We start from the raw sequence: 11,953 nt of genomic DNA, 5'->3' as shown, positions 1-11,953 counted from the left end.
TTTGTCACACCAAAATCTGTTTGATACGGTGAGTGCAAGATTTCCCCTTCTATTTTTGCTTTTTGAGCTGAAATACATTAATGACTTTGCATTAAAACGATGATATTAAGGCATTTTTATCACATTACAAAATTTGTTTGACTCTGTGATTGCCAGGTTCTTCCCGTTTATATTTGCATTTTATGTGCTGGAAGACATTCTTTAGAAACATAAATATAAATATAAATATAAAAATATATATATATATATTTTCATTATGTTACTCTACCCCCATTGTCTTAACAGTTTGTCATTAAAGGCAAACTGTAACTGCTTGGATTTGAGTCTAGTTTGACACGGGACAACTGACAAGTATGTTCAAAAGAAAATTGTGGTTCCCTTATACTTTACTTTCAGCTTCTATATCGTTGCATATGAAGATTCCAAAAGTTTTTTTTTTTCTTTTGGTTGTTCTTCTTTAAGCCTGTTAAAAAACCCCCCAAGTTCATGCCCATGCCCATTAATGGAAGCACCAGGTCCATCAAAGAGACCAATATTAAGATATTTAAACACATACCTTACTCAAAAAATCTTTCATCTCTCTCTCTCATTTCAGATCCCGAAACCAAATTTTAGGTTTATATCTATTATTTAAACCTTTCTCGTCTCCCTAATATGAGTTTGCTCTTTCTTTTTCATTTTGTCGCGTCACCATGGAGAACAAGAGTCCATCAGAGAACCCCTCAATTCCATTCATTGACTATGAAGGATTGGATCTTCTCAGTGATTTCTTCTAGTTTATATATATTTATATATTGGAATCTGTATGATCTGCGACTTATTTATGTATCTGTGAGTATATATGAATACAAGCTCAAGCTAAGCCATGAATAGTCTGACCTTGGCTGAAAATGGTCGTGAAAATACAAGCCAAGCGCGAATATACCTTTGTGTATGACGATTGAACCTTTGGCGACGCTTTGGGAATTTTCACCTTCACTCATATTTCCAGGTGAGCTTTCCCGCTCCTCCCACCCAAAAAAAACATATTTCTTCTGGTTCAACGCTTTCTTATATGATAGTTTTGCCTCTTACCAGTATAGTTCAGCAGGATTCTCGTCCTCTACCAATTCAAAACTAAATCTGGGGTCTTTTTGAACGATGCGGGTAATGGGAGGAATATAGATTTTCTATATCAAAATCTGGTCGCTAGATTATTCTTCTCATTTGCAAATCTGCTGAGTTTTTACAATATTTATCTTCCTTGTTTCGTTGAGTTATTCAACCTAAGCAAGATTCTCGAACCTGTACAAAGGTTAGTATGCTGACCAGTCCTAGTGAGACAGGAATTCTGCTTGGGGTAAGGGGAAGAGTAAATTCTTCATTATGCCATAATGCCTTGTATGTTTTCATGCTATAATATTGCCATTTTTCGTTACATGTTTAATTATGGGCAGATGTCTGTCTTGTTCTGTGGGGAGATTCATCTTGCAAATAACCTTCTCTTCTTTCATTTGTAGCCTGGCATTCTTTACTTGGATGGCTGGGAATAATTCAGTCTTGAAATTTTGTGTTTTTGGAAAGGTGCTATCATCATTGCTCAATGATTGCATCTTTTTGAAACCATTTTAAGATGCATTTACCTATAAATGCCTCCTGTTTGTTAATTCATGTTCTACACTCTGTATCAGTCAATCAAACCTGGAATCTAGGATTTTATGTATCTTTGAATTCTTAAATACAATGATTAGTTGCATTTACGTCTTAAACCTAATTGTGCAACCATGTTAGTGGTTGCAGCAACCAACTAGGTTACTCATATATTGTAGGTTGGCTGATGTCTCAAGGCTAGCAAATTCTTGCTCTCATTCTCTTTTTTTATTATTATTATTTTATTTTTCCCCACAAGTTATTTGTGCTTTCATTCTTAATGCACAATTTATCTGCTGTTTTATTGTCATCTTTAGCAAAGAAAGAAGTTGCATTGTCCATGGCATCATCAATTGCACTTTGTTCCCGATGACGCTGAAGTTTAACTTAACAGACATTCTTTATAGATTTGGATGAAGAACTTTTTGTACTTGGTCAAGAATCTCTTTAGGGCAAAGGAAGCTAAGCTGCTGTACTGAAGCTGATTCATTGTTGTTCCATATTTTGGTGGTGAATGCATTATTTATAAGTTACATGATATTGAGTTTTGGAATGGAAGCTGCTGTACTGAAGCTGATTCATTGTTCCATAGTTTGGTGGTGGATGCATTATTTAAAACTTGCATGATATTGAGTTTTGGAATGGCCATGGCTAACATTCAGTATACATCCCTTGTTTATGATGAAATTTTGAGTTTCAATTATTGCTTAGTAATTGGGAAGTTGGATCCAGTCTTTCTTAGAACCAGTTTCTTCTAGGGTGTGCTTGATATTGTTTCCTTTCTACCTTGTGGGGAATAGATTAGGTTTGATATTTAATCTAATACTTGACAAATTTTTCGTCCAACAAATGAAATGAACTTGGTTTTCATTGAATTGATACATTTGTTTGACAACCTACCTTCCTCGTTTTGGGAGTTTGTGTTGGGAATTTTAAGGAACTGGGAAAAAAAATTTTATGCGAAGGATGAAAATGATGATAATCTTTTTCCTTGGATGGAAATGGTTTAACACCAAAGAATAATAATAATTGAATTTTTATAATGCAAACAGATCCAAATGTACAAGTCACTCCTCACCTATTTATGGTTATCTAGTCTACCATAAATGTCCAATCTACCATAAATGTCCTACATTTCTATAACTTCTTTCATAATACTCTCTAATCTTCTATAGACTTCTCAACACATATCTACAAACTCCAACATTTTAGAATTGAAAAAAAAAAAAAAATCTTCCAACCCTCTCCAATAACTCCACAATTCTCTAGACTTCACTTTCGCGCTCAACAATTCTCTAGAAGACTCTAGACTTCACTTTCGCGCTCACATGTTGCCTGCATGGCATAACTTTCCTGCACAATTAGTTGGGGGTGTAAAACAACATGAAATACCTCTTCTTTTTTCCTTTTTTCTTTTGTTTTTTGGGGACAAACTAAGGAGAGAGAAGACTCAAACACCAGCACTTCTGTTCAAGGACACTTTGGACCCCAGTGTAGTGGTTGCAAGAAAGCCTATAGTGTTATCATGTACAAAGAGGTTAATATTACAACGCAATGCCCTAAACAACATGAAATACTTGAGTTACAAAGTTTCTCATCATTTGAAGCATTGATAGATAGAAATATTGTACTCAATTGAGGTTATCTCATTACATGTGCCATATTTACATTTTTCAATGAAAAGAAGAACCAATGATGTCTTCGGAGCAAAACGGGTCCCATAAGTTCCAAAAAGTAAAAAATAATATCTGATCAATTCCAGATCTAAAAAGGTATGGGCTGTCTATCTGGCCATGACAAAATCTTTTCGAAGTACTTCACTGGCACAACACCATCGAAACCCTCTGTCAAGATCACCTTGTTGTCTGAAATGTAAAGCTTCATTCCCTCTGCAATAGATGTAGCATTAGACAAACATTAACTGGTTTCATTTCGAACTTCAATATGAACCGATTTTGTTATATACCTTCCAGAGCTTTTCTGACGTCAAGAAAGATCAAAACATTAACATCCCGTCTCATACCTGAAAGATGACAAGTCATGTAGTTGATCAGAATCCAGCAAAAGTATATAATTTTTTCTGGATGCAGATGATTTATCATCTCATCCAACTATTTTTAAATTCACACAACTCCTCTAAGAAAAGACACTGTCATGTATAAATGTTTCTAAATGGTGCAATACAAAAAATTAGGTGCCTGATACAAGAAAACTTGAAACCAATAGGCCTCCAGAAAAAAATTGTCAGTCCAGTTTTTCAGAAACTTGTGATATGGAGAGCATTCTTAACACAATTTGATGAGACTTCCCATCAACAGAGCTATGTTAGCTAGAAGGAAGGTAGCCTATTTGTATCATACTAGCATGTAATAACTTATCCAACTACCATTTCACCGGGATACATACGCAAATTAACAGTCACATCTAGTAAGTCATCAATATCACCTCTTTGACTCTGAACTCTGTTAAAATCTGCACAACCAAAGATCAATTTATTGCACAGAGACAGACCAGAGATGCATAAATTAGAGGGAGAGGCCATCATTAACATATAAGGCACCATGTTCTTGGTGTTACTCTTTCTTCATTCCCTTCTACTTCCCCTTTCTGGTTTTACTTTGTTTTCCACTTCGCAAAAGCAGGTGAGGCATACATATCAAATTTCAATGTACTATAAGCAATGAAATCATGATTATCTCAGAAACTATAAGCAATGACATCATGATTGTTTCAGAAAGTAAGTGATGCTGATAAAATAAAATAAAAGAGCAAGAAGATTTCTCCAAGCATCTTACCGCTGATTACTTCTCCATCTGCTGGCAAGCCACATGAGAAGTGTACATGCAACCTTTTCATGCGCTTGAGACCATGCTCCAAAATTAAATCCAAGAATTTCTTATAGGTTCCATGCACACAGACTGCAAATCACCAAGGTAAAAATGCATTGAAGCAAAAAAATATGAAAACTACGGTGTAAACAAATATATCACATGTAGAAGTATCTTAACCTGGAACTTCTTCGGCTGAAAGGATTGGTTTTAATAAGCTTTCAGTTTCTACTGTCTGTCAAACACACAAAGAAATTTATATAAATTGTTGGAGCAAAAGAAGTTCATTAAAAGACAACATAAAATTACATTACAACAAGATTGTGATAACTTCAGGACATGTTCTAACTTTATAGCTACTGCATGGAGCTATGTAGTAAATAAAGGAAGATGGAGGTTTACACCTTGGTAATTAAAAAAATTAAAGGGCTGGCTAGATTTCTTGGGTTCCCTCTCGCGGTTCAGAGAAACATTTTATCACACTTTCCGAAATATTGAGAAGACTAAGAAATTGAAGAATAGAGGGCCAAGAAAGGGGTAGATCTAGTTTGCAGGCATAGATTTAAGATAGTTGCTAATACAGTGAACTTTGAACCAAGAAGGAACAATACTTTGAGTAAGAAGAAAGGATTTGTTGGGGTTATTTTATTTACTTATTATTTTGTGTTTTTTTTTTTTTTTGGGGGGGGGGGGGGGGGGGGCGCGGCGTTTGGTGTGTTGAAGTTGAAAACTATTCATTGAATGCTAGGGATCTTAACAATCTGGATAAAAAATCAGGTGAAATCAATGCTTAAGGAGTCCTAAAACCAATTATGTCATAGGTTTAAGATAATATGTCAGCATTTACAATCAATCTGAAAAGATCAATTCCTGTATCAGCAATTCAGATAATAAAATACTTTATTACATTAGTATTCTGTTCTGCAAAAACAAAATAATTCGTTTCATGTCAGGCCACCACTCACCAGCCTATTGCCTAAGTGAAATCATCTCTACAATTTATGCTTAAGGGTCTGGGTTTGAAACCTTGACGACCTTGGGAGGCACCTTAAAGGCTTGTATACCACCTACTAGTTAACAAAAAAAAAGAAGTAAATAATTCAACAATATAACATTGATCACCGACTTGGGATGCATGGCTACCATGTCAGTGGCGATGGTGCATGTTCACCACATTAGGGTCTTCAAAAGTTCAACATTATGTTCATAATATATTCCCATGAATCACAATGAAAAATAATAATAAATTCTACACTCATACAAGTCATGACACAAACCCATTCTCATAAATCATAAAAAAAATTCAATGACATAAAAAGGAATAAACTTAGACATATGAAACAAGAACACAGCCACAACAAAAAGGATGCCATGGGCACTTGATTCAGGATCATAATAATCAAATTAGTGAATATTCACTTAGTGAAAAGTTCAAAATAACAGTGAGGGAGCTGTAAAACACAATAACATGCACATATATAAGGTCACCTGCTGGTCTCAACCCTCCATAAAAAAAAAATTTCTTTCAAATTCATAACCACAGTCTGGTTAAAGGAGAATAAATTACCGTTATTGTGTGCCCTTGATTTGCACGTATCAAAATCTCTCCATTTTCGTCCAGTAGGCTAAACCGCTGCTTATTGTCCTTTCTGACAGCCTGTGGACAATGAATTAAAAAGCTAAAAGGAAACTTGTCGAGAAACTAATGTGAAATACAAGTGATCATGATGAAAATATTCACATTTTGTGGGTCAAATGAAAAAACCGAACAGAAAAAGCATGAAGTTAACAATGTACGGGATGTACAGGAGATGTACTGAGGACAACATGAATATAAACATCATAGAAGCTGGTGTGTCTGAAGGAGTCAGGGAGGTAGATACTTGATGTGCAGCATAATATAAGCTACCAGAATAGAAGTTATTATTCAAGTCAGTTATTAGATCTTAGTAACAAGACAACTTTGGCAGAGCTCTTACCAGTGTAAGCCTGCCATTCAGGCAATGTCTAGGCGAGCCCTACATGAGTTCAGAATGGTTTTATGTTGTTCATTAAAATTTATATGGTTATATTACTTATATACATGACTACAACATGTCTATGTTGATCCTAGAACTAAAGAAATTTATATACCTACTGAGCAGTGTTGGACCCAGAAAATTTTATTTGGAGGAGCAGAACTAATTACATAAGAAGATTAAAAATAATAAAAAGTAATATATTTATTCACAATTGGGTCTTATCATATATGTTATATATAAAGAATATTATCTATAAACTAAAAGTATTTCGTAACTTACTAAGTGCATAAAATGAGAAGGGCATGGGTAATCTATGGGTTTTCTAAACTTCTCCCTCTAAACGTGGGCTTCTAAAAGTTAAAGCCTAGACGAGTTAAAATTAAGGCTATTTATAAAAATTATAGAGAACACCTATTATTATTATTATTTTAATGTTTTCAAGCTCACTATTTATAGAAAAACAGTATTAATAGGGTTGCACAAACTTTTGGAGGACCAATTATATATATATATATATATATATATATATATTAATGTTAAGTATTCAAGCTCACTATTTAGAAGGCAATATTCTTAGTGTTTTAAAAGAGCTGGCTTTTTGGGGGCCAGGGGGGATGTGTGTTAATTACTTTTTTATGTTTCAAGCTTACTATTTATACCACAGTTTGGGGTTTTGAAAAATAAAACTAGGGAACCTCAGAGATTATGTTCCTTTTTGCTCGTTTTCAGGCTTCTCATCATTCTTCTTTGGCACCTAAAGTAGAGATCAGAGGTATTTAGCCCCCAAAAGGGGTTGGGGTTATGAGTCCCTTACTAGCTCTATCCCACCAACTGAGAAACTTTTGAACTAATTTCTGTTGATAAGTGAAATGAATATATCTTAATGGACAATAGGAGAAATGCAATGGTGATACACCGTAGCAGATTTTTTTTTTTTTTATTTATTTTAAAATGTAAAAAGGAGGAAAAATAATCCTTTCTTCAATTCATGATAAAGCTTGAGCCGGAGAGAGAAAGGAAAACGAAAGTACGAAAACAAGGAAAGAGATAAAAATGAAAAATCCAATGAAACTTACTGAAGCTTTTAAAAAGAAAATCCCTAGAATAGAACTCTGTTAAGGGAGTTATGACAGATGCAATAAAATATGTGGAAGACAGAATATAAAGAATAAGGGAGTTACAGAACCAACCTCCCGAACATCATCAACAGTGTGAGATCTTATTGGAATATTTGCGAAGGTTTTCATGTTCAGCTTCAATAGATCTTGAACCTTGACATACCCATCACTCCTCATATTCAAGTTCAACTCAGAAGCCATGTGCCGCAATATACGTGTCCTGTAAATATTATATACAGTATACACAAAGACAAAAATTGCTCAATTCATATGACTTGCACAATTAAATATTTTTATGCACCTTTTGGTTGCTGAAGGAAAGTATGGAAAGAAAGAATCAAAATTTTGAACTAATTTTTTTTTCAAAATAAAGAACTTGGATTAAAATTTTGATTATTTTCTTTTGTTGCTTGAAAAACTTAGTGTTACAAAATTTGGACACATAACAACTATATTTGCAAAGTCAAGCCTAATACAACTAAAAAAACAACACAACTCTTCTTAATTGAGGTGGATTTTCTAATTTTTTGTAAGCCAGTGAAACCAAAATTGAAAAATACGGAGCATACAATTAATCAAAAATTAAAACAAAAGTCAAAAGTAAGAGTTATGTTTAAATCATCATATAAAATGGGCATTAAAAATTTTCATCATTACCTAATTCAAAAACATTCAGATCCAAGGCAACAAATCAATTCAACCTCCCACTTTCAGAAATTTTTTGTTTTGGTGTAATCTGCTTCTTCAGCTCTAATCATCATTCAACCTCAAAGGCCAACTTGTTTAATCACATGGACTTCAAAAAATAGAAATTTTATTTACTTACTTATTTCTACGAGTAAAAAACCCAATACAAAATCCCAAATAAATTGAAACGAATATAAACAGATAATATCACACAAATAATTAGAAGAAAAAATCAAAGAAAATATACTCTACATACATGAGTCTCCCTAAAGCGTCAATTTTATCTTTACCGCCGCTGCCGCCGCCGCCACGGCCTCTCGACCTCTCACGGCTATCTTTCATCTCTAAACCTCTTCCTCTACCACCACTGCCATAAATACAAAAACAGTGCAGCAAATCACATCAGAAAACAAAAAAGCCCTTTAATTCCACTCATGCGTTGAGCTTTCTTTTCAATTTTCAATGTTTACTAGGCTGCCAAACAGAGAGAAAAGAAAGGAAAACATTGGGCTGCAAAACACAGAGAAAAGAAAGGAACACCTTACCTTCGACCAGAATGAGCGAAAGCAGAGGAGGATGAGCTCTTGAGGCTGTCCATTAAAACTAGGGCACGAAAATTGGTGCGAAGAGAGGAAGACGAAGTAGCAATGGAGACAGGAGGAAGAGACCCACAGCAGTTGCGCAGAATTCGTAAACCACCGCCTGCTACAGAAGCCCACATCGATGTGTCGATCCGTTTGGGAACTGGCGTTATGACGATGCTGATGTAGCACGTGTGTGGTATTACGTATTTTTAGTGAAGAAGGAAGGCTAGAATACATAATACAAAGAAACACAGCCCATATCAAACAAACAAGCCCAGCCCAATGACTAAAATTACCGCATAAACAAATTCGGAGTTCTTTTTTGTGTGGCCAACTAAGACAAGCAATAAGAAAGAAACATCCTCTTGAATTATTGTAATAGAGTCTTGATTGACATAAACCATCGTCCCTTTACAAACATTTGATGATAATACATTATGCAACCAATAGATCAAAATCTGCAATTTCAATCATTGATTGTACATTGACCATACACACTTCAAATTCCAAAGATAGATATATCAGAAGCAAAGAGGCCAGTCTCTTTAATATACAACTTGTCTCTTTAATAACAATATCATTAAATAATTCATAAATCATCTTATATATTATAAAACATTCAGCCTTGCTTGTTGGGTTTGTTGTGTTGATGGAACTAAGAAGCTGACTCCGTACAAGCATGCTTATCTCTGAATTTATTTAAATATTATGAAATGCAATTTAAGGTTTTGGAAGATATATGATATACCGCCATCAAATTGTGTGTGATCCTATTGAGGATGTGGATTTTTCTTTTCTTTGCTTCCAAACAAACTACTATTTTAGGAATTTTTATTTTTATTTTTATTTTTCAAAAAAGAATAAGACTATAAATAGAATTCTTAGAAAGAGGAAATGGATTTCAACGGAATTGAAATTGAAAATGGATTTTTTTTCTTTAACAATTTGAAAATGGATTTCATATGCTTTGGGTGAATGGGATTTTACAAGAATTGGAATTTGATGGAATTTCAGGAGAAATTTTATAGCGAAGTTTAATTCGGAAATAAATGAGAGGATTTGAGGGAATTTTAGTAATTACTCATGCGTTTAACTTACCAGCTAAAGTTGTTTTTTTTTTTTAATTCTATCCTAAACACAAATGGAATCCTATTTTAATTAGAATTCAATTCCTCTTGCAATTCTAATTTCAAATCTCAAAAGAATTTAATTACAATCAAAGCAACTTCCGGATTAAGAAACAAAGAAAAATATATACAACATGGATAATTTTCGGATCAGGAAACAAAGAAAAATACAAGTAGGATAACTTTCGGATTAGGAAACAAAGATTTACTCGGTTTGTTTTATTTTATTTTATATATATATAAATAGGGTTAGGGTTAGGGTTACTCATTGAGTTGAAATATAATTTGCTGATTTCCTGTTCTAGGATTCCCTCTCAATCAAACCGGTTGATAGCGGACATGGCGGCTAATAGCAATAATAAAAAAAATTATTGTTGTTGGTCTGAGCTTCCCCAAGAAGTGCTGGAGTTGATCATGGCACATGTGACCACAACGTTCGATCTTCTACGATGTCGCGGTGTATGTCACTCATGGCGATCTGCTGCGGCGAGGGTGCTATCATCTGAAATTACGAATGGAGTACCAAAAAGTAGTGCTACTCCATTACTACTCCTGTACAGTACTAACGAGTTATTATGTGATGATCATCGCAAACTGTTATGTCTTGGTTTTGGCAAAAACACCACCACCACAGAGTATAGGTACCGTCCACCCAACATGAAGAGGTTGTCGTACAATGATGATGATGATGTGGTATACCAGATTAGTTGTTTGGAATTTAGAAAAGCCATGGAGAGCTTCCTGAGGGCAGACGACGCCGACGTTGTTGAGGAGGAGACTGATTCCGGCGGTGGCGGTGGTAGTAGTGGTGTTGCTGTTCCCAAAAGGACCGTATGTATCGCTCCCCATCGTGGATGGCTACTACTGTATCCCTATTATGAGAAGGGACTGTATCTCTTCAATCCCCTTTCAAGAATGGTTGTCCATCTTCCACCACCACCCAAACAGTCAATGATCAGTGACAGAAAGGACCTTAGATTCATCACATCGTCCAGTCTTAGCGATCCCAATTGCATGCTCTACTTGTACACCATATACTCATATCATATCGCTGTTTATAGATTTAGTCATAGGGAGTGGACGCCTGTTTTCACTAGAGGAAGCTACAGATGGGTTTCCCTTATATTCTACCAGGGTAACTTCTACTGGCTTGATGATGGTGGTGCGCTTCGATGCTCCTTGTTGGATAAATCTTTGTCTAATTACAATGAGGAGACGGTATGCAATTGTCCTAGTACTTTCAACTCATACACTGAGGTATGCAATTGTTTTAGTACTGTCAACTCATACAGTACTGAGGTATGCAATTGCATTGGTACTATCAACGGATACAGGTACTTTAGGTACTTGGTGGAGTCGTGGTCCGGTGAATTGTTGATGGTTGTGAGGAATTTTGAAAGTTACCAAGATTCTAATGGCAAACCGAGAACCAGAACCAAGTTGTTTGAAAATTTTAAGTTTAATTGGAGCAATCGTAAATGGGAAGATGTGACTAATTTCGGTGATCAAGCTTTATTTTTAGCTCATAATGATTCAAAGTTCGTTTCAGTTAGATACAACCCTGAATATAAACCCAACTCTATTTATTTCATTGATGATGTCATCTTATCTAACTCACTTGAAGAAGATTTTGGAGTGTATAATTTGGAAAAACGCAAGGTGGAGTCATTAAATCTCTCTCATGAACAGATGCAATATAATGTACACTATCGATGGTTTCAACCGATCCTATAGTCTATATTGCTTGATGTACGAAATCTTTAATTTTCTTTTTCTAAGGTTTTGTATGGTCCTATGGGCTATATTGCTTGATGTACAAAATCTTTAATTTTCTTTTTCTAAGGTTTTATATGCACTCTTGTTAATCATACACCGTGAAATTAATGGTTGTACTTTTGTTCCTCTTAATATTAACAGAAACCTTTTACAGCTGATTTTCATTTTAAATTTTGGCTTTTT

General features: G+C 34.8%; 1 protein-coding gene across 1 annotated transcript; it reads right to left on the bottom strand.

Annotated features, from left to right (window-relative positions):
• Positions 1 to 3,203: 3,203 nt before the first annotated feature.
• LOC132299116 (uncharacterized) lies at positions 3,204 to 9,056 on the bottom strand. The gene is made up of 8 exons (XM_059795579.1): positions 8,829 to 9,056; positions 8,540 to 8,650; positions 7,669 to 7,816; positions 6,025 to 6,114; positions 4,638 to 4,692; positions 4,425 to 4,547; positions 3,596 to 3,652; positions 3,204 to 3,518 (listed from the first exon to the last, which is right to left on the bottom strand). Exons 1-8 carry the CDS (start codon positions 9,002 to 9,004, stop codon positions 3,394 to 3,396), a joined length of 885 nt encoding a protein of 294 aa, XP_059651562.1. The 5' UTR covers positions 9,005 to 9,056; the 3' UTR covers positions 3,204 to 3,393.
• Between the last annotated feature and the right edge of the window lie 2,897 nt (positions 9,057 to 11,953).

Source organism: Cornus florida, unplaced genomic scaffold (assembly GCF_030987335.1).
Source record: "Cornus florida cultivar Cherokee Brave unplaced genomic scaffold, ASM3098733v1 CherokeeBrave_3.0.0_Hap2_Chr03, whole genome shotgun sequence".
In the NCBI taxonomy this organism is placed as follows: Eukaryota; Viridiplantae; Streptophyta; class Magnoliopsida; order Cornales; family Cornaceae; genus Cornus; species Cornus florida.
The sequence above is the reverse complement of the archived record's forward strand: the minus strand, read 5'-3'. Positions and strand labels throughout refer to the sequence as shown.